This window comes from Diabrotica undecimpunctata, chromosome 3, assembly GCF_040954645.1.
Source record: "Diabrotica undecimpunctata isolate CICGRU chromosome 3, icDiaUnde3, whole genome shotgun sequence".
In the NCBI taxonomy this organism is placed as follows: domain Eukaryota; kingdom Metazoa; phylum Arthropoda; class Insecta; order Coleoptera; family Chrysomelidae; genus Diabrotica; species Diabrotica undecimpunctata.
In genome coordinates, this window is record NC_092805.1 from 112,141,172 (window position 1) to 112,166,135 (window position 24,964).

General features: G+C 31.9%; 1 protein-coding gene across 2 annotated transcripts in view; it reads left to right on the plus strand.

The window, feature by feature from the left end:
• The window catches only part of Cph (BCL11 transcription factor chronophage), a 153,822-nt gene extending 131,849 nt beyond the window's left edge, over window positions 1–21,973 (plus strand). For both annotated transcript variants that reach the window (XM_072526616.1, XM_072526617.1), the window contains exon 4: window positions 12,052–21,973. In XM_072526616.1, the coding sequence (XP_072382717.1) occupies window positions 12,052–13,988 (1,937 nt within the window). In that variant the 3' untranslated portion in view covers window positions 13,989–21,973. The remainder of the gene's footprint in view (window positions 1–12,051) is intronic.
• Window positions 21,974–24,964: the final 2,991 nt, after the last annotated feature.

Consider the following 24,964-nt stretch of genomic DNA (forward strand, 5'->3'; position numbering starts at 1 on the left):
TTGAGATTCATTTGCAGTCCGTACCTTTCACATGCATTGTATACATGTTGTATTATGTACTGTAGATCTTCCATGTCACTTGCAACTATGACCGTATCGTCCGCATATCTAATATTATTAATGCTATTTCCGTTGACCAAAATACCTTCCACGATATCCAATAAAGCTTATTGAAATATCACTTCACTGTAGACGTTGAATAAGAGTGGTGAAAGTATGCACCCTTGTCGAACTCCTCTAAGTATACTTACTTCCTCTGTCAGTTCTCCTTCAACTCTTATTCTTGCTTTCTGATTTTGATACAGATTCGATATAATTTGTAGATCTCTACTATCTATGTTTTTGGTCTTAGAATACTTAAAGGCTTTTCATGTTGAACTCTGTCAAAAGCTTTTTTAAAACTGTGTGTGTGTGTGTAACTGTTATATTACCTATACTCCTTAATCTATGGGTTCTGTAAGTTGTCCATCTATTCTGACTTCCATTTTGTTGTTTTGGTAGATGTGTTCGGTAGTTTTGGTGATATCTAGAGGAACTTTTTTATTATACAGAAGATGGATTAGGTCTTTGAGTCTTACTTTTTCTGTTCAAGTTAAAGTAAGTTTGTGCGTTCAAATGAAATGGGAGTAATGAGAACTTATTGGAATTTCTCGATTTTTATGAAGAAAAATATATAAGATGGAATGCAGTTTGTTTTAGCATATATAAATGTTGTCTTTTTGTAACTTTTTCAGTCAATATCTGCTTACAGGCTAGTAAGAACACTAAAAATCATTTATCGGAGAGGTGATATATTATGAATCTATCTTTGTATGCTTCGGTTAAGTGATACCATCCACCACCTTCTTTTACTTCTTGCAGTCTTCTTTTTTTATTACTTGCTCATAAACATTAGTGTACTTACTATACTGCAGAATCAGCAGCATCCGTTACCATTGTTTCACTGTCCATTTTTTAATGACCGAATATTTGTTGCCCCCATACCGAGCAATCTTTGCTTACTACACTTATGTATGTATACCCTGTTAGCCAAATATAAATTTACTTTTACAGAGTGGTCGGCGAAGAGCCAATAATTGTTAATCGCCGAATACCGCATGTCTACGCCCGGCTTTAAGAAAAAAGTTTAATAGGCAGAGAAAAACTGACGACGGATTCCGATTCAGCACTTAAAGTTATTGTGACAAAAATTGTCAAAACTAAAAAACATAATTTTGGTCTTAAAATGACTTCTGGTTTATTTTTGATTCTTTTAGATGTAGATTTAGTTCTAGAACATGCAAAAGTTGTTAAAAATTAGAAATTCTGAAATTTGATACTTACAAACTATCAAAATTTGATTTCGATCCACAACTTTGCTTGCAAAATAAAATTTCCTAAGATAAATGATTTTCGCAGCGATAAAGATTTTCACCCTTTTGTAATAAATTATTAAAATACTTTTTATACTGACGTAAGTAAATGTATTACACCGTATCCAAAAATATGTCTAATATAATAAAAAAAACATGTATAAAATATTAGACAAGCAGCTTATCGAATGCCAAGCTTAGTTTTCTAACTTTACCTCTAGTTTATTAAGTGAAATCTCACCAGTCAAGAAAAACCGTATTGAAAATTCAATACAAGCAACCCCTTGACGAAACAAGGAACTGAAGGATTTTAATAAAACAGAGACATCAGATTTTCTGATATCGATGTCATCGTGAGTCGTATTTATTAAAAAACTGAATCTGTGTATTTTTCTCTTATGATTGATTTACGGGGTATCGATGGCTGTTGACGTTTGCGGCAAAATTCATAATCTTGTATTGTATTTCCCCATTGAAAATTCAATATGAAGGGGAATTTGAAAACTGAAAACTATCGTTAGGGACAATTTTGTACAGGAGTGGAATACCAATAAGATTGGGGTCATTTTATACACTTGTTACGGATGTAATTATCTGGGTATTTCACTATTATTAGAATTTTAAGTTTAATGTCACCCTGAAACTGTTAATGGTATAAATTGGTGTTATTTAAATATCAGGAATATCGTTAAATTTTTAAGATGTCATATAAAGTCTTATTTATTGCTTTTCATAAATTTATCGTAGCTATTAGATTCATTACTTTCGGATTATAATTAACGTTACCTTATTGATATTGAAAACTGCAGCATCAGATATTTAAACAGCAAAGTTGTTTTATCAGATATGCAAACTGCAAAAATCTTGGTAAAGTAATGACTGTCATTTTTAACTAGCAATACGGTAGATAAACTAGAAATTAGATAAAAAGGGATCACTATATTAATATTTACAAATTGTTATAAATATAAATAAGTAGCTTACCATTATGTAACTACTGTAACAATTTTTGACAATTTTTGTTACCTGGATCAAAGTTTGAAACATTATCAAGACGTTTTTCTTTCTAAGTTCGCGACAACACTGCATTTCGATTACAGTCATTTTCTGGTTGCTTGTTTCTGGCATTTATCTTTTAAGTTGCTTCCCAAACGTGAGAAATTTATAACTCCCTGTAATGTTTATCGTTCATAATAGAGAAACGATAGTTCATACTGAGAATTTTGTTCGTTTTATCTATAGGAAGACTTACTTCTAAACTTCTGCTTCTTAGTTCAGTATGGTTAATTAGTCGTTAAAAACATTTAACAATATTCAATTACATTTAAAATTTTACTTAACGAGAAAATGAAAATATATTATTTAACGGTGTAGTCAAGAATTAGATCCACACTCATAATCGGTATCTTCATTTGTACTGTAAATAATAACTGGATTAATTGCTTCGATGCGAATTTCACGCATCGAACATTCTTCTATTAACTTTTCACATTTCGGCATTTTTTTTTTTCAAATATCAGGAATAGCAGTATTCAATGCTTCTTGCCATGGTTCCAAAACTGCTGCATCACTGTAACCGTTACGTCCCAATATAGTTATCGTAGTAAGTTGTGAATATTCCCCAAATATGTTTAATGAGATTGAATTCACAACGGTTAGGAGCAGTCTTCACACATTATGTCCAAAACTATGTATAATCTCGTCTACTATAAATATTTATGGTTTTTTATTCCTTTGGCTAACTGTAGTAATTCCAGCTTAACAGATTCCCGAGGAAATGAACTATTTTCATTTGTTAACTATTCTTTTGTTTTATTAAGAGTCCACGAGTTTGTTAGGTGCTTATTTTAAATTTCTGAATAGTATGGGGCAATATCCAAAACTATGACACATGGTTCATGTAAACTTGGAAGCAGTTTTTATTTTAAACATTTTACAAACATCTCCGTATTTATGTTGTTGTGATTATCAGCCGATTTTGATTTTGGCGAAAATACAAGATCCGCTCCATCAATAAAACCATGTTTTCCACCCACATGCAATATAATAGATCTCTTTTCTTCAGAATCGGTGTATTTTATAAATTTTATACTCTCGCCGAATCCAATTAATTTTTTTCCACTTTTAGCAAAAATGCACGTTTCGTCTAAATAAACACATAATCTTCTTATTTTTTTTTATTATATTATTTTTTGAAAATTTATTTATTAGAAGGCTAAAAAAGAAAATAGTGTATTATCGAAAAAAAAACAATAAAAATTATGAGTGAAAGTGTGTAATATCGGGTATTATACCCTAAAACATCAATAACCGTTTGCATACGATTTGGAAGGAAAAGGAACAAATTTTGAATAAAAACTTGGGGAATACGTTCATATTCTTCACGAAGCACCTTTTGAAGTTCTTTTGACATTCTGCCTGGTCTGGTTGACTTCTTACCCTACGATGAAGTTGATCCCAAAGATGTTCAATGATATTCAGCTCAGGGCTGCAGGCTGGTCATTTTAGAGTATTAATTCCTACTTCTGCCAAGTAATTTGTCAGGAGTATTTTAGTATGCGGTTGTGCCTTATCATGCATAAAGACGAAATTGTCCCGAATAAATGGACCAAAGGGAACTACTGCTTCTGCCAAATCATCCTCTATATACCGGTGAACATACGGGATGCCATTGATGAAAATAAGTTTAGTTCGAGCTTTAAATGAGCTTCCAGCCCAACCCATGACACCACCACTGCCAAACTTTCTTCTCTATGACATAAAAGCTTGGGCATATCTTTTATTTCTTTATCTCCAAACCCTCTCTCTGCCATCGCCAGACTTCAAACAGAACCGCGATTCATCAGTAAAGAGAATTTTGCTAAAAATCCTGTATATCCCAGTGTTGATGTTATTGAGCAAAAATTAATCAATTCTCACAGTGTCTGGGTTGTAATTCGGGAACAATAGCCGGCCTTCTTGCCATTATTCGTGTTTCATTGAGGCTTTTTCTAACCGTTCTCTCACTTACATTCACATTTCGAACCTCCTGCAGACATTTTCTTGCAGCAATTGCAGTAGAATGACGATTTCAGAATCATTTACACATGAAAATTACTTTTATAAATATAAATAAAAAATCAGTAGCAAGAATACTTTAAGACGCATGAAATGACTTCGAAAAAACTATCGAGTAACAATGGGTAAAAACAGATATGAGGAAATATAAAAGACAAATAACAGAGAAAATACCATCGCTAGAAAAAGAATATTCAACATATAGAACAAAAAATATTTATGTGGTATGGATATTTAAAAAGAAACAGAAATTTATAAATCAAATAAAAAGACAGTAAAATAGTACGTGATAGAGGAGAAATGAAACTAAAGAGATAAATATTGAGCGAGGATTCAGTGAAAATTGGTAACATATTTCATAAGTAGTTATTGAACCAAATAGGATTTCGGAAATGCTGTGTTATAAATTGTAAATATACAACAAAAAATAGTAAATTCAAGTTCTTGATTTCCAACTTCTAAGCACAAATTAATGTAACAAGAAAAGTAGATTTATATCATAATAAAGCAGAAGTAAGCTATATAACCCAAATTCTGCATTCTTATGCCCCATTTTGTAATAAGTTTGACGTGAACATTAAATTAAAGTTCACATTAAGTGACAATTTTAATAATAATCATGTTGGTTCAAGTTTGTTCAATTTAGTCTAAAATGAACATTAGTTAAAGTGTACTTTAGGTTGTCATTCCGAAATCGGCGTTAATGTCGCTCCAAACTATTGATATGATATGCAATTATTAATTGTATTTTACAGTGGATATGATAGTTGGTTGAAAAGGTATTTTATGATTTATTTTCTGGAATCCAGTTTTTATTATTGCATTAATATTAATAGTACTGCAATTTAATAATTAATTTTATTTACTACATACAATGTTTACCTTTTAATAACTTCGTAACCCCAATATTAAATTTCAAATAATGAAATCTAAAAGTAAAAATATACTTATGAATTTTTACAGTTAAAAAATCAATTCAAAATTTTTCAAAAAGTTAATTATTGATTCAAATATTAATAGTGCTAACAATTTCGATGATTTATGCCATTAGATGTCAGTCTTCGAAACTTGTATCGTACCCGTTAAGTTTATTCCCGAATCTCTAAAACTTTTTCTAACTCTAGTTTAAACAGCGTGCATGACAGCGCATCTCCCACTTTACATTCAACCTTTCTTATTGTCATTTAAATAATTCTACCAATCCTTTTGGTATTCCAAATTCGAGCATAGCCGGATATAATTGGAGTATGTCAGTACGCTGTCTTAAAATCTACGAAGATATAATGGCAGTCTATGTCGTATTCGGTTGTAATCAATGGTAGATCTGGTTTTCAAAAATCCTCTTTGGTATGATCATGTTATATTGTTAGTATACTGTGCCAATCGTAAGTTAAGTATCTGGGACCAAATTTTGTATGCCGTATTGAGAAGAGAAATCCCTCTAAAATTGGAACAGTCAAGCATTGTCGTTCAAAAGGATTCAATTATAAGCCTTGACTTCCCTTGTGGTTCGCTTGTGGCTTGAAAACTTTTCTTGCAAACTTGCAAAATTGTCTGTGTTTGTGTTCTCTATTTAATTTTTCCATTTCTTTGAACTCTTTATTTATTGCCGCTTTTTCTCTTTGTGCTTTTGTTTTTCGTCTCGTCTCTGTGTTCGAGATTCTTTAACATTGCTCCTAGTCCTTCTGTTAATAATTTTCAGATACGCATCATTCTTCTCTTTGATTACTCGTTTGCATTCCTCATCAAAACAATTGTTTCGCTGCCGTTTGTGTACCTCACCCAGCTCTTTATCTGCGGTATTTTGAAGTGTGGTTTTTATAAACTCCTAATTTGTGTTAAATTCAGTGGGATCTACATTATATCTGGTATGTTCTGATAGTTTACGATCTAAGTCTATTTGAAAATTTCTTACGACGTCAGTACACTTTATATATCAACTTTTTATTTATATATTTTTGGTTTAGTCTTATTGTTCTTGCCATTTGATGTGATTTGAGACCTCCAGCTATGAGATAGTGATCGGAGTCAATATTAGCGCCTCTATAACTTCTGTAGTCTATTACATTTTTAAGTAGATTGAAAAACATCAGGGATTATTTACACAATTAATTACATAACTCAAAAGTCGTTTAGATAAGATAATCGATTAAATTTAAAATATAAAATTCACCACAGAAGAGACATATCTGTCAATGAGTATAAAGAGTTTCAATCACGTTATATTTTCAAAAATTTACAGCCTTTTCATTCACACATTCCATTGTTTTAGTTTAATATTCTATTTTTTGTCATAAATGATTACGCCTCATACTATTTGATGGTTTACAAAGGACGTTTCTAGTTTTATTATATTTATTGCTACTTCTATTGTTACTATTTCTGTATTTATTTCTATTTGATACCTCTGATTTTGATTTCTCTTCTCAGTAGCTTTTCTGTTGAAAACTCTGTTATGAGAACTATATTATTATTATTATTAACTTTTCAATTTATTAAGAATTGTCAGTCACAAAATGTTACGGTGACGGTTTAATCCAGTGGGAAATAGAAGAATAAACAGTTAACATGCTTCTTTGGAAAACAAATATCTGCATAAAAGGGCGTATATTTGATAGCAAAAAAATTACTTAACATGTTTACGCAAACAATGGATCTTTTAAAGTATATATATATATATATATATATATATATATATATATACATATATATATATATATATATATATATATACATATATATATATATATATATATATATATATATATATATATTTAGATTTCATCTGAAAACGTATGTCTAATACTGATTACTGTGCCTAACGTTCATTTTAAAACCACTCCCAATATTAACCCGTGACCGTTTGCAAAAATCATCTTTCTTCGACTGGAAACTTCCACCTCAGGTACAGTTTCCTTAGCACAACAGCCATTTCAGAATTATTCCAAATCAAGTCACGTCCGGCACACCCTGGACCGCAGACCCAACTTTTCCCCGTAAACGTCCAAGCGATTTTTCATTCCCTGCCGTTTTTTAGAATTTCAGTTTTCAGCTTTACAGTGTATTATGTGACCGAAGCGTCTCACACGCGATAATTTGTGTCGACATATGGCTACAATGTGTGTATACAATCGCCCGCAAAAGATTCTTACAGTCTGAATATTTTCAACGCGGGTTTACCAAACGTGGAATGAACTAAACTATCAAAATGTTTCTCGTCTTATTCTTTATATAAGACATTGTTCTGGTTTTTTATGATATGCTATTTTGAACTTTCCGTGCATTCTTCTATATTAAAAATTAGATTTCTACATTAACACAAGTGAATGTTATAATTCCCAATTCATTTTTAATAATAGAAAGTAAAAATTCTCACTCTTGAAATAGAATAGTTGTTTTAAAACACTTGCTGCTTATGTATTTTATACGTATTTTAACACTTAATTGGAAATTTGAATATTATACAAATTAGAAATACAGACGGAACTCATAGAAGCTACAAAAGCTCTGTATAAAGAAAATAAAGTGTCCATTAAAATGGGAACAAGAATCATAGGAGACTTCACCACAACAAAAGGGCTCCTGCAGGGTTGTTCCACATCTCCAACCCTATTCGAAATATACTTAGAAAAAGCCTTGACTACATGGAAAAGAAAATGCAAAGGCATGGAAGTACCGGTACGGAACGAATACCTATATACATTAAGTTTTGCAGACGATCAAGTAGTGATTGCACAAGACCAAGACGACCTCAGCTACATGATGAAGAAACTACAAAAAGAATATACCAAGGCTGGCCTAGATATTAACCTCGCGAAAACAGAGTACCTATCTACAAGTGAAGAAGACATAGAAGATCTACAGATTGATGACAACGTAACAATCAAAGGAAAGGATAAATTCAAATACCTGGGGTTTATAATCACGAAAAAGGCAACAACAGAGGAAGAAATTACACAAAGATTAGGACAAACAAGAACAGCAATCCGACAACTTAACTCAGTATGGGGGGATAGACACCTAAATATGAAGACAAAAACGCAGATTTATAAAACATTAGTGCGAAGTATTATGACATATGGGGCTGAAAATTGGATCATAAACAAGAAAACCAGCAGTAAGATAGTAGCAACAGAGATGGAATGCCTGCGAAGATGCTGCAGAGTAACAAGAATGGATAGGAGAAGTAATGACGAAATAAAGCAAAGAACATCAATAGAAACAGACATACTAACATATATAGAACAAAAAAGACTAAAGTGGTATGGACATGTAAGAAGAACTAGCGACAGCAGATGGATAAAGAAAATAACCGAATGGAGCCCCATAGGAAGGAGGAAAAGAGGATGACCCCGAAAATCCTGGAGGAACGAAGTAGACGACGCCATGAGTAAGAGAGGACTAAACGATGGAGAATGGAACAACAGAGAGAGATGGAAACGGTTGAGCGAGGGAAGGCAGTGAATACTGTAGAATCCCTAAATATATATATATGAATATTATATCTAGTCCATTCTATTTTTTTCTGTATTTATAGGTTAACCCGATCTATTTTGTACTGCTTTCTATTGTCCTCATATCAATCATGTTTCAAATGTCTCTGTCACTGAATATATCACTAAGTACAGAGAAACCTGTCTAAACTTATCAGAATAGTTAAAAAAAGCATACTAACAAAGTCGTCTGGGAAGCTTTAAAATAAACTTAATCCATAATAAACGATCTTCGAAATAAAACTAACACAGCTCAAATATTTTTCCTTCCAAACCCTGAAAATCTAAATGAATACTTCGTTAATGTGAGTATCTCCTTAATTTAAAAAGGTCTCGAATTCATTCTTTATAAGACCAGTTGATAAATCTGAACTAATCCAAACAATCAATAGTATCAAAAGCAAATCTTCATGTAGTACTGATGGAGGATCCATAAAAAATTTCCCAAATCTCCCAAAAATGTGTTGAAACTCGTGGTCTCACTAATTAATGATTCCTTTGAACAAGGTGTATTTCCAGAGTGACTTAAGACAGCCATTATTATTCCTCTTCATAAGGGCGGTGAAAAATCTAATGCCTGCAACTATAGACCTATAGACTTAGTACCGATACTAACCAAAATTATTGAGAGACTTATAAAAGCCCGACTTATGTTCTTTCTCGTTGAAACAACATTTTATCACAAAATCAATTCGGCTTTGTATCCAATAAATATACCAGTAATGCTATGTTTGCTGTACTGCCTGAGGTTTACCAAGCACTAAATAATCTTTACACTATCACTATTTTTTGTGAATATGCCAAAGATTTTGATTGTGTAAATCAGGACATTTTAATAAAAAAACTAAATTTCTACGGAATTCGAGATATTTCTTTGAAATATGAAACAACTAGTTAGAGCAAATGACACTGACTCTACAGAAACATTGTATGTGGAATACCACAAGGTTCAGTATTGGGTCTTCTACTTTTTCTTATCTTTATAAATGACATTACTAATTTAAAAATCGTTGGAAAAATTTTTCTTTTTGCTGATGATACCAGTATTACTTAAAGAAACCCTAACATTGCAACTCTTCATGCAACTATAACTTCTGATCTACTTAAAATAAAAACTTAGTCCGACTCTAATTTACTCTCTGTTAACGTACTTAATAAGAGCCAGATCAGTATCGTTGATTCTGTAAAGTTTCTTGGCATTTTTATAGACAGCAACCTTAACAGTCCCTTCATATCGATTTGTTAAGTAAGACACCAGCCACAGCCTGATATGCAATAAGATCTGATTTAAAGGAAATCCATTTAGTATCTTCCAAAATAATATATTTTTCATTGTCCAAGTTTTATCTTCGATATGGTCTTCTTTTTTGGGGTTCTAGTACAGCTACCCAATCTGATGTTATTTTTAAATTACAGAAAAGAGCAATACGGTATTTGTTTTGTTTCAGAAGAAATAGACATTGCAGAAGCTACTTCTAAAATTACGGGATTTTAACGCTTCCCCATTTATTTAGTTTAGAAACTGTTTACTCAATTGTAAACACTTACATGTTTTTCCCACAAGACTTAATCATAACTACTCCACCAATAATTCAACATTTGATGTTTATTTACTGATCGCGTCCACTGGATTAGTAAAGAAACCTATATTATATTCGGCAAAACAAAACTATACAACCATCTCCCTTTACAACTTTAAGCTGCAACATCAGTAGAAGAGTTTCTTAACGAATAACTAAGCAATTATAGTACCTTTATACACAAGTAACTTAAGTATTTTTATCTATCTTTGGATATCAGATGCAGCAACTTTAACTTTTTGTAAGCTTGATTCATAAAATTATACAATTTTCAGTGACAATGGTTCAGAACCATGGTTTTCTTTGTCATTTTACTAATAGTGTTCTTATTGCTTCGTTAGTTGCAATATCAATTATATTTTCGAAATTGGCCCAGTATTCAAATAAAATGTTCATATTTCATATTGCCCAATATTTTCATCTTTTTCTTTCAATCTTTTCTAGTCCATGGTTTTTATTAACCTATTCCAAAAATCAATAATCGGCTGGTCTTCTGAGGTTTGTTAAGTTGTCTATATTAAGTTGAGGTAAATAAATATACATACACAGAATAATTATAAATACATAAATACTGAAACCATTTTTAAAATCATATTTGAATATGAAATTTAAACGAGCAATCAACAGACCGAATACTTCTACATAAATATTTTTTTTAGTTATGTATTAATTGGTTCGTTTATAGTTTTGAATAAAACTTATTGATTTCAAGATCCGTGTATAAAATATGAGCTTTTTTCCGTTTCCTCCAACGTCCGGCTTTAAGTGCATACCGCGTTTAGCAGGCGAATCATTCGTGAAATTATCCTTCGAGAACAATGGTCACCGTTTTATTTCGGGAAAGAAAAGAAGCTGTACGAGCAGAGAGATCATCATTATAATATCACTTCCTTTTACCGTCGGAGGTCGTCTTGACCTCGTAGAAATGTTCATCTACCCGTAAATCCGAGACTATTGTCACTGGTCCTTCGAATTACTTTTATGCTATGTGTATACAAAATATTATACGGTTCATAGAACATCGATTTGTTTCATTTATTGTGCAATTAAAATTACACTAAAGAGATAAATAGTATTGTGACCTTTTGCAGCATTTGCAATATCGTATTAAATCGGATTAGAATAATCGAACCTCTTTTATATACTTTTTATTGTATTGTGTTTCCTAGAATTTCTTTTGTTTTAATCACTACAAGATATTTTTTCTTAGATGTTCAGTTGTAGATTTCCACTGCTAAATGTGTTTTTTCTCCGTGATAACTTCAACACCACCATATTAGTAATATAGTCAAACCAGAATATGATAAACTCTAGAAGGATACTTCTACATTTTCTATTTGATTTTTAACAGTTGTGCAATTTGTTATTTATGATACTGAGAAGATTGTTGCACGTTATAGTCATATCGATATCTTCGTTATTGATCTACAGATCATTTAGACAACTTACTTGTATATTTTCATATATTTAGACAATTATTACCTGCTCTTGATAGTTTTTAGAAATATTGTTCTAATAATTTTCCGCATATTTAGTATTGAATTAATTTATTTTTATTTTTTTTTTCAGAACCCAGTAATTACGTCTGTAGTACTTGCAAAGCTCGCTTACATTCAGCGTGGAGGCTCGTTCAACATGTACAACACGCACATGGAATTAAAATATATGTAGAAAGCTCACCCACAAGTTCCAAGATAAGTAACAGTAATAATCATAGCGGAAGTAGCTCCAGTAGTTCTAGCTCGGGCTGTTCTGCAGGAGCAGTACCACCGCCTCCACCGAATATGAGACACCATTTGCTTCCTCCACCCGATCTACACAACCCATTTGGAGTTGGTGGTTTACTAAGATTGCCGTTACCACCTTTAAACCATGGTCCTGTACCACCAGCTCCACTTTTTTCCCGACCCGATCATCACTACAGGATAGATCAGTTAGTAAGTGAACAGTTTCGTCATCACGGACTTAATTTAGCAGCAGCTGCTGCAGCTGTAGCGGCAGGAAATGTTCCTCCACCACCACATACCAGTTTTCCATCTCCGGCTGAAAGAAATAACGTTGTTAATAATATGCCCTCTAGAGACCGAGGAACTCCAAATCAACCTTTATCATTAGAACCCCAGCTGGATTTTTACTCGCAGCGGTTGAGGCAATTGGCAGGCACCACCAGCCCGGGAACGGCACAGGCAGGCTCTCCGTTACCCCGCAAGCACTCACCGCCTTTTGCGAGTCCCTCCCCTTCCCAAATGCCGCCAACTTCTATTCCCAATAATACCAGTTCAAGTAGTAATCACAACAATAATAATTTGAGTAGCAATAGTAGTAGACCACCCAGCGTTTCTCCACCGACTAAGACGGATGACCAAATTTTAAATACTCCCAGATCAGCCAGTACTCCACCAGGAAAACCAGGATCACCAAAAAATTCAAATTCTGCAGATAATGTTCATTCTTGTGATTATTGTGGAAAAAAGTTTCGTTACCAAAATAACCTTGAAGTTCATAAACGAACTCATACAGGTGAACTTCCATATAAATGTACAGTTTGTGATCATGCTTGTGCGCAAAGTTCTAAATTAAAAAAGCACATGAAAATACATCGAACTCCAGATGATAGGAATAGTAATGCTGGTTCAGTTGAGACATTAGATGGTGAGGATAGCGAAGAGGATGAAGAAGTGGAAGACGAGGAAGAAGATGAGGAAGATATGGAGGAGGAAGAAGAAGCGGAAGATTTAAGTGTTCCTAGCCAAATTCCAAAAAACCCAACGAGTCCATCAGCTTCACTAGTTGGTGAACTGATGGACAAATTTGGTTTGAGTAATATAGCTCAATATAGTGAAGCGTATAAACAAGCTTTACAAGAATCTAGTACTGCCTTGAAACTTCAGTTTAATAAAGACAGGGATAACAATAACACAAGTTTACTAACTCACCTTAAAATCAAAGATGAGTTTGCCAAAGGTTTGTTACCAGTACCACCTCCTCAACCATTACCTCTTTTTCCTCCATTTAACGATACATTTGATGCATCCAAGCGACTGAAAATGGAACTAGAAAGAAATGACTGGTGGTTACCTAGTTTACCAAGGGATAGTAAAGGACTACCTGGTCCTAGTGCACTACTTCCAAATCCTTTAATCAAAAAAGAATCACGACGTAACGATACTTGTGAATATTGTGGAAAAGTTTTTAAAAATTGTTCAAATTTAACGGTACACAGAAGATCACACACAGGCGAGAAACCTTATAAATGTGAACTTTGTTCCTACGCTTGTGCGCAGAGTTCCAAGCTTACACGTCACATGAAAACACATGGTAGAATCGGTAAAGACGTTTATAGGTGTCGATTTTGTGAAATGCCGTTTTCGGTTCCTTCAACATTAGAAAAGCATATGAGAAAATGTGTAGTCAATCAAGGTAAGGGTCATTTGTTAGGCACAATGCCCATGCTATCAGGAGACGAGGATTCATCGACGAGCATAACCTCCAAAGAGGCTGTATGACTCTTTCCGTGGGGTGGGATGAGATTGCCCCCTCCACCTCCCAGTTTAACGTACTAGTCCTAATGAACTCTTTAGAAGAATTGTTGTTGTGAACAGTGATTTTTGCCTCCGTCTGGCCTAATTTGATTTTTTGTTGATATTTTCTACTAGTTAAAAGTCAACCTAAAATAAAATTAACCTAGAACTGTTAATGAAGAGTATTGCAATAATAATTTCGGAATATTTGTTAAATTTTTATTATTTTTATTGATTTATTATATAATTATTATAATGGTATAATTTGAACATTTGGCAAAGTTTACCACAATATTGTATATTATTTGTACTACTCACTGATCATAAAAGAGCTGGAAAAGTTATTGTTAAAGAATTAGAAGACGGTAAGAAGAAATTGGACAGTTTAAAGTTAATCGTCAATTGATTAGTGGTATAATATTTGTTTGTACAATTTTACCAAATGGTATTTTAGTGTAAAGTTAAAGTTTCTACCGAATTTGACTAAATTATAATTGCATATTCTTCCTGTTTTATGACATAAAGATGTATAGTATTAATATATTATATAAACGTTTATCCCTAAATAAAATTCACTTAACGGGATACGTATTTTCTTTGTAACTGATACCAAAGCAATGTTCTTTTTCCTAATTATTATTCATTATTGAGTTTATTGATTAATTACTTGTATATTTGTAATTAGATATATGTTGAGACTGAGAGGGCTAGATTTTTCAATATTTTTTAGGGGCATTCGTGCCGACGACGTTTTAAGCCCTGTGTACATTCCCTATCATATCATTTTTTGGCCAGTAATAGCCAGTTGTATATATTTCTAAGTAGTTATTTATTTTTCACAAGGTTTTGGAAAAGTCGTTACAATAACTCGTTAAAAAACGAAATGAAAACTGTTTAATACACGTGGTCGAAACAAAAGAATTGCAAACTTTTTAATTATACATCAAGTGTACATTCAAAGTTATCTAGATTCTGAAGACTACAGATTGTAATTCCTATACGAGGTCTGTACCAAGTACTGAAGTCACTAAGACAGCTCTAAAATTTAATTTTTGTAATGGCTTCCAGTGCCATCCTTGCATTCGTTTTGGAAACAAAAAAGTTACAGATTGCTATGCCTGGACTATACATAGACAGGTTTAATTGTGTAAAATTTTATTTTGTCAAAAACTGTTGTACAAAAATCCATGAATGTGTGCATTATTGCGATAAAGAGACCAGTCGCTGCTCGCCCAAAAATCGTGACACACATGGACACTCTCATTGTGAAGACTGTTGTTTTGTTTTGGGACCATAACAATAAACCCACAACTCGTCACCGGTAATGATACTTTTTCTTCATCTTAAGCGATCATTCCCTAATTGTCCAGAGTGACTTTCTGAACGAAATTTTGAAATAAATTTGTCACACTTGCAAGTCATTCGTAAATTCTTGATTTTTTATTCCCTAAATTATCTAAAACTCAATTTTTTAAATTCTATGATGGATTTATAGTTTATGCAAAGCCAAGCGACAATATTTTTTATTGCACGGTCTCACACCTATGATAAAATCACAAGTTCGATATATGTGGGGGTTATTGTGCTGGAAATTGACCAAAGCACGAGTCATTGTGAGCTAAACCATTCATTTATCTGTGTTTAGCTTATACATTTATCACTAGAAGACTATTACATCATTCAAATAGTTTGCACATATCTTTTTGAGCTTAAAACAAAATTTAATGCAAATTAATTGACCCCATCTGTTCATCATTTTAGGGATAACAAAAAGCGAGGAATGCAAACGATGTAACCAAAAGTCTGTTATTATTGTGAACTACACATCTCCGTTGGTGTTGTAACTGGGGTGCTTACGTTTGTTCCACAGAGAGGGCAGTGTAGCATTTTGGCGTTAACTTATGAACGAAGATCGGATACTTTGGAACAGATCTCGTATAAATAATTAGTATTTGATCTTGCTTTTAGTGAGTAATGGTACCTAAACAACTAGCTAAAGTAGTAATACTTAGTGATTGTGATAAATAAAGTAAGAAATTAAAGTATCGTCAAATACAGGTTAAAAGAAACTAGGACAAATAAATTAAGAATCCTTAAAATAATTAATTAACGGTATTACTAAATTTTAAAGTAAATACTATTCTTTGTAGATTCGACCAAACGTATCAAGCAATTTATTGTTTTAAATATATATTTGTCGATTATTCCACGATCCTTGTCCAGTTGTCCCCAGTGTAAAATAAATAATAATAATGTCTCTTTATATTTGGAAAATAGTGTTACCTAGTAAATATTTCGTACAAAATTTCTGTCTGTGTTGTTTCAAACCATAAAAATAAGTAAATATCCAAAGAATTAAGACGTAAATAATATTAATTTCCGTTGATTAATTTTGTATATTTGCTGTTATTATTAAATTTATATTTTACTAAAAGTACAATGGATAATAGATTTTATTGTTGATTTGTTTTCTCAAAATTAAATAAAGATGAAACTAAACTATGGAATTTATTGATGCAATTTTTTCTACACCATTTTTTCTACATTGTCAATTCGTAACGGCGGCACTTAAGAGCGTAGGCGCAAAATTTCGGGCCAATGCTTTTTAAATGCATTCGTTTTTTTCGAATCCTGAGAAAACTAATTCATATTTTTGAAAAATTAAACGCAGAATGAAAGAATACATTCTTACAGAGGGCCGAAAGTCCCTGAAAACTTCTATAATGTTTATTTTAATAAGTTACAGGGGTGAAAAAAAAAAGAGAAAATTTAGTGTGATTTTTAATTTCAAATATCTCATTCAAAAAAAAAATTTGTTTATTATAAGGGACTTTCGGCCCTCGGTAATAATATAATCTTTCATTCTGCGCTTAAATTTTTTAAAAATATTTGTTAGTTTTCTCTTGATTCGAAAAAAATGAATGCATTTAAAAAGCATTGGCCCGAAATCTTGCGCCTACGCTCTTAATAATATCGACAGTTCGCAACTATACCTATTCGTAACACCAACATTTAGTTTTTTAGGAAATTTAACATTACTGAATTTAGACAAAATGCATTTTGCCTACTTTCGTTGCCGTTGTGGATTGATGGCGTTATGAATGATGGCGTCCTTTACCAATATATCGTTTTAACTTACTATTTGCTCAGTAAACAATAATATTTACTTTCTCTAAGCATGCATAAACAATCAATTTAAACTAGGTATTTTTACACTGCGTAAAAGTTGGAGACAATTACACCGACCAAATCTTCATACAACGAGGAGTTAGACAAGGTTGCATTTTGTCCCCAACATTGTTCAATGTTTACTCGGACCAGCTATTTAAAAAGGCACTTGAGAGACATCCATATGCAATCAAAATCAACGGCGAACTACTTAATATAATTAGATACACGGACGATATAGTGATTCTAGCAGAAAATATCGAAGGTCTGTAAATTCTGCTTGATCGTATTCATGAAGTAGGAGAGGAAATGGGCATTAAAATAAACTCAAACAGAACCAAATGTTTAGTCTTTAATAGTAACCCACATCCAGATGCAGAGCTTCAATTAAATGGAGTCGAAGTTAAAAAAGTTCACAAAACTGTCATAAAGGACCAACTAGATCCAGACATAGAAATAAAACGGAGAATAGCCATTACTAAAACTACTTTTACGAAAATAAAGTCTAAACTAAGTGCTATATTTTGTCTGTCCTTTTGTATGGAGTAGAAGTGTCGACACTAAAAGTATCAAGTATGAACAGAATTGAAGCGTTAGAAATGAGGATTCATAGACAGATACTGAACATACCTTGGGCAACAAGAAACTAAGGAGGAAGTACTAAGGAGGGTCATCAAAGATAGAAACTTGCTAAAGACTGTTAAACATCGGAAAATGTCCAATCTGGGTCGGATAACTGATATGGCACGTGAAGAAGAAGATCTTTACAATAGCAAAGGGATGTGTAATGCCACCGATACCATTGGGAAGCTATATTACAAATCGACTAATGGTGCAGTTTATACAAACAGCTTCAGAACTGCTAATATTTGTGATAATTTTGAGGAGGTAATATAAAATTTAAGTCGCTGGATGAGTCCATATTGAGCAGATTTTGAAAATTGAGCTAGTACTTAAAATACGTACAGAAGGTATTTGTAGATTTAAATTTTAAAATTTTTGTGTGTCTAGAGAAGGTAAATTTACCGACAAAAGAATACTTTTACCGACACTTCTTAGACATTGCCACTAGATGTGGATTAAAATCATACAAAAAAAAATAAAAACAGTAAAGTTTATTATCCTATCAGAATTTATACAAGAATACATTCATTTATTTTATCAATGATATACTACTACAAAAGTTACAATAAACAGAAAAAAAAAAACAGAATGAAATACTAGTAATAATGATGTACATAATCTTCATTCTATATATTGTAATGTTTAATTTGGTTAGAAATAAAGTATGGCAGATTGCCAATATCAGATCGAATTTTTAATAAAATCGAAAGTCAATAGCCAATGAATTTGAATACGCTGCTCTATAGTACAACTTTTGTAGTGATATAAACATTACTAAAATATATATTCATCATTCAAATATTAAAAAAAGTATTGATGATAGTATTAAATAAAAAGCAGGACCGATTTTATCAGTATTTGTTATATTTTTAAGCATTTTCTAATAAATTATGTTGCGTACTAAATTGAAAAATACCCGAGTTTTGGTTGTTAAATAAATGGTATACTTTTAATTTTTCATTAGTTTTTATTAATATTAGACATGCCTACATTTTTTGGATCCCCTTTTTTGTTGTAGATACAGTAAAATGAAATTTTTCATTTTTTACAGCTATACAGTGTTAATTATATAATATTCACTTAAATTCTTTTTTATAACAACACAATAAAACGATTAATAAGGAAAATAAATTGTTGATTTTTTACAGTATCTTTACATAAAATTTGAATAAACTAAATCGATTAAAACAAAGTGTTTCAATAAATGTTAAAACTCATAAAAGTTTATGACGTAAAATGACTAAAACACGTTATTTTTTGTTTCTAAATATATGCTACTCAAGCATAAATGTATAAAAAATGCACACAGATTGTACAGAAGAGAAGGAGAAAAGAGGAAAACGGGTTTTTAGCAAAATTCAAAAAGTATACAATATATAAAACAGTGAATTTTGACACTATTTAACACAACAGTTTGCCGAGGATTCGATCGTTTAGCCGATTGGCAGAGTCCGGTAAGTCGAAGTGAGTAAAGATGCGTCATTTCGTGCATACATGACGTTTGCTGTACATTGTGAATGCGAGATGTTCAAGTTATTGACGATTCCAGAACTTGCAACGACATTATCTTCATTTTTACGTACAATGCTCCTGGACAAGACATTGATAGAATTCAAAATATTTTATGTGAAGTGATGTCAGCCGTAGAAAAGCTATCTATAGAATTGTACTTGATAAAAAAAATAAATAAAAAACACATTGAATTTATTTCTACCGACTCTAAAATAATTTATTGAAACTCTTTGTTTAATATATCATAAAATGGATGTAAAAATGCTAACTTCATTTAACTGTAGACAGAAAAATAATTGTGTGGCTTATGAACGACATGAGTTATTATCCATTACTTCCACTGTAAAAAAGTATTTCAAACTAAAATGTGTGTGGTAGATACCCGAATCTTCAAAAGATGAATTTAGAGACATAAACCTTATTGGCGTAAAAACATTTTATTAATAATTTATGTATTTATGTATACCGATGTCTAGTGAGATTTTATACAATTTTAATATTATCAATATATTTATTTTAGAATAAAACCAGTTATATATCATTTGTTCCATTTTATTGTAACATTCCATAGTGCTCTATTTATCAAATAGAACAATGTGATCAATATAATAATATTGACTTTAACATTTTTAATTAACTGTCTTAAACGTTAACGCTAACCTACGTCATCGTGGAATGTAGATTTAAAGAGCACTTTTGAACTCATTAATTTTTCCACATTACGGCCTGAAAGATCTTTTATTAATACACTATAACGATGTTTGTAGCTATCGGATACGCTTTAGCGCCTCATGTGGAGCGTTTTTACTTCAATAGGTAGCTCAACATTTTCCTTTAGGAGCCGTTTTTGCTCGCTCTCTCTCTCTCTCTCTCCCTCTCTCTCTCTTTGAACATTTTTCGTTTTTTATTAAGTCTCGCGTTTTCTTAATAACTTTTTATTAGTTATACTATATTCGAAAATGTTGTCTGTTCGGGATCCAGTTCTATAGTTAGTTTTCCTTGTTTGCTTTTTTGTTGGCTCCAGATCTACTCGTGTCCCACGAAAACCTGGGTGTTATCTGATACCTGTAGTCTATATAGCAAAAATCTCATGTAACCTTAGTGACTAAACAATCCCTTAGCCCTGTAACTTAATTTCTGATTTAAACCAAACCATCTATTTACGCTGTTCCTGGTGAGTTTTATGTGATTCTCACCTACTTAACTAGCTAATTAAGCCAAGCTTACACATCAGTAATAACTTCCTCGTTAGCCACCGACTTACTGGTATAGTATATACGAAAGGTTCGTGCAAGTTGGTACGGTTTCTTAATTTTACAGTATCTGTGGACAATAGTTTGACTACTACTGCATTTATCCATTCACAAACTCTTTATGCTCTTAATTTCCGTATTATCATACTCCAGAACTTCGTTTGCCAGCCTAAAGTTGGCCCATTCACGTCAATCGATCTATTCCCGCCGTATTTGTGTCACTGCCTTGGACCAGCATAAATATAAATTATTTGGATATATTCTTCTTGACATGATATTGACATTAATAATTCTTGAAATTGATTTTCCTGTTTGATGTCAAGTTTATTCTGCAATGCATACATAATATATTTTATAAACAAATAAAACGGACACCCTTACTCTTATTCTAATGCATATAGCATGTAGTATAGCAGACTGTATTTATCAATACGGGACACATGGAACAGATATGAAGCTGTCTTTCTTTTAAAAGTTGTTAATAATTACATCTCTTTACCCATTCGTCTCAATAGCTCTTTGCTGGTCACTCTGTCCGTCGAAGGTATTCTCAGTATGCGTCGGAACAGCCACATTTCTAAAACCTATATTTGCTGCTAACGTCTACTCTTCTACTTCCTAAATTAGCGTGGAGAGTGCGTAACATTTGGTGGCGCGCAGATATTTGAGTCAGTGTACTCTTTCAATATATTTGGTTTTAATATACAGGTTGATATTTTGAATGTTATTTTACTAATCACCATAGATTTAGTTTTCTTTCGGTTGATCTTTAGTTCAAATTGATTGCCTGTAGTATTTATTCTATTCCGCATTATCTGTAAATGTTTGGTGATATCGGCCAGTATAACAGTATTATCGGCATTTCGGAAATTACTTATTGGTACGCCATTAATATTGATGCCTTTATTGTGGTCCTCTAGTTCCTCTAGAAATATTTGCTCCGTATATGGGTTGAACATCAGTGTCGAAATAATGGCGAGTTCCTATTACTAAGGCTGTTTTGTTTGTTTCTACTCAACTTTATAATATCCGTTTGATATTCACATATAATGACAGCTGGTGGCAAACTCCTAAAAAGCACAGAGCATATTTAACACTAGCGTTAAAGCTCACGACACAACAGTGAGACGTAACTTCCTATTTGAAATGTCTCAAAGCAGTATGGTAAGCAGATAGCATGTTGTATTCTGCCAACTTAGTATGCAGTGGGTCATTTAAAATATTAATTTCACAAGATTTTTAAACAAATATATCTAACACTGAATAATTCTAACACTGAATAGCGTTGGTTAACGCTATCGTCAATCTTTTTAACAGTTATTAGCGATCTGACGTCTTTTCTTAATATAGATGTAATTATTTTGAAAATACAACGTACAAATATGTGATATTTTAAAGCAAGCTATTACATTTTTATAGCAATATTTAAGGATATTTAATGTGTTTTCTAACGCCTAGGTGTCTAAGCTATTAAAATAATATAAAATATTTCTAGATAATGTGAACATATTATAGGCATTAATTACTTAATAATTTTTTTAAGAGCGAATTCAGAGGTGTTTTTATGTCTCGAAATTCAGAATATTTCCCCGATCTTCTATACCAGAATTGTTAATATTTAAGATTTCTTCAAGACAAATATTGAGAAAAACAGGAACTCCCTATTTACTGTGTATATTCTTCGCAATATGGAATATGCAATATTTAGTCAAAGAGTGGACCAGGGTCTTCAAGTAGCAAATATTTGTCAATTCAGGTTACTATTTCTCAAGCACAAAATTAAATTTGGTTTGCATATCAATTTAAAATATTAGGAAAATTACGTCAGTTTTAAAAACTCATTTTTTATAATAAAATTTTCTTCAATCTCGTTCGAGAGCAATTAAATCAAGCTAATAAAGTACGAAGAAAAATAGTGACCTGAATAGACAAGTCAGAAAATTAAATGTAATTGTAACTATTAATGTTAATATGTTATTTCGAATACCTATTTTTTATTTATTTGAAAATATGGCTGTAGCACTACGATGTTCGTATGGGCTACACCGTACTTAATATGAATGTGTTCCTATACTGACATCACATCTCAGTGTGTATTTAAATAAAAACTATTACAAATAATATGTGTTTTATTTTTCTATCGATTCAACATTTTAAATATTGTACAGTATTAAGTGCGACCTGCACCCCCAAAAGACAAACTACACAATCAAAAAATTTGCAAAAAATTGAGAAGGTATATGTACTCACTAGAAGTATTTCGACAAATTTTCAGCAAACTTCATGTTTTCGTTTTCGAAAAAACTGAAAAAAACTACTTTTTTCCAAGTATAAAATGGGAAAACCAAACACACAATTTTTGTTCAATTTCTTACAGCATAATGATATAATCCTAAGAAATACAATATAATGTTAAATATTTTTTCCTAAACATATGAAAAATATTTCATAAACAAGAATTATATATTGAACTGCCGCCATCAAATTGTGTTGTGCTCCATCTGAAACACCTGTAATATTTATCATCCATAGATAGCAATACTTTCGGCTTGGAAATGCTTCAAACAAAACGTCATACTAACACGGTTGCCATATCAATTACTTTGTACAACACTTTGGCAGATTATAACAAAATTGAATAAGAATGGTGTCGGTTTGAATTTTGAACTAACTATGCTGAAAATTACAGAATAGTAGATAACTTTTGTTTTGAAAGTACGATGTCATAAAATCTAAAATCTACAAGTAATATATCTATAAAAAAACCTATTTAGTTTTTAAAAAGCTATTTAGGCGTTTTTAGTTTATAATTTAGTATTTAGAAACAATAGTGTTCCTTGCATAACGTATTAGTGGTAATTTTTATGTGAGTTTTAGCCGTAGTTTAGGTGTAAGAACAATATGCCTTTTAAAAAGAAAAGTAGGAGAGTAAAGAAAGAACATGGTAAAAGCAATAAACACATGCGCAATACCACTTTTCACATAATCATTTGGAGTTATAAAATGGTCAAATACGGAAGCTAAAGAACTAAACAGACTGAATAGAATCATGCTAACTAAATACCGGATACACCACCCCCAAATCATGCATCCAACGCATGACACTACCACGCACACAAGGAGAGAGTAGAACGGGGTGTTTTGAAAATATCACCCCTACTTAATGACAAAAGAACCAGCAAAAAAACAAAGACATAAATATATAGAGCAGCAATTAGACCAGTGATAGCATACGAGGTGGAAGTAATGTGTCTTACAAGAAAAGATGAAGAAAAACTAAGAGTTATTGAAAGAAAAATTATGAGAATACACCGCCCAATAAAGACATTACAAGGAGAATATAGAAGACTAATGAACCGTGAAATAAGAAATATAAGTGAAGGGGAAGACAGCAAAAAAACTAAGATGGTTTGGACTCATATAAAGAAGAGAAGAAGATGCACTAATTAGAAATATAACACACCGGAAACAAGTAATAAACAGACCAAAAAGACACATGTTCGCATGTTTTAAATAACATTTTTGACGATTGACCATTTACCAAAATGTAATTCCCTAAGATATTAAATAATACGAGATCATTTAATTTTTATTTACCAACAAAAATGTAATATATGATGACAAGAATGAATTTAATGGTTAAACCATCCTCACAGATTTCGCAGCCTTAATACGTACATATTTATTTGTCGTTTGCAGTGTTTAGATAACATGAATCAATTTTCAATATGTCTGGATGAAACCGTATTTTCTAATAACAATATGTTGTTGCAAAGGCAGAATTTTGATTATTTGGTAAACCAATCATTATACGTCACCAAAAATGAAACAAAAATCATCAAAATATGTTTCTTAATAAATTTACTCTATGAATAAGATATATCATTTTTCGATTGAAACAGCAGAGCCAAAAAATATTATACATACAGATGTTATTAAAGATATCTTCGCTTACTTGGTCTACTAGTAATAAAGTTATCAGCATTAAATGGCAAAGCCATTTGTACGTGATTTTGTCTTTTTTCTGAAAAAATTACTGTCTACACAATTTGACAACTCAGCCAATGGATGTAACGATAGAAAACTGTAATTTATGTTAGAGTTTGTAAATATTCGTTATGTAGAAATCTACAATTAAGTTGAAAATTTCACCACAGCAGCATGCCATCTCTAGGATCAGAAACAAATTAATTGAGGGTGCAGATCAAGCTTAAATAAAACATCTCGGTTTATGATTAATAATCATATATTATGAGTTAACAGGTTGATTGTCCAGTACACGTATAGGTGTTCTTCGTAGGTGTTTTGATCATCTATAATTGTAAAGTCGTAGTTGCGTATAGAAGTTAGTTCGAATTGCCGCTGTTTTAAACAATGTGCCCCAGAAAAACTTTTTATTACTTG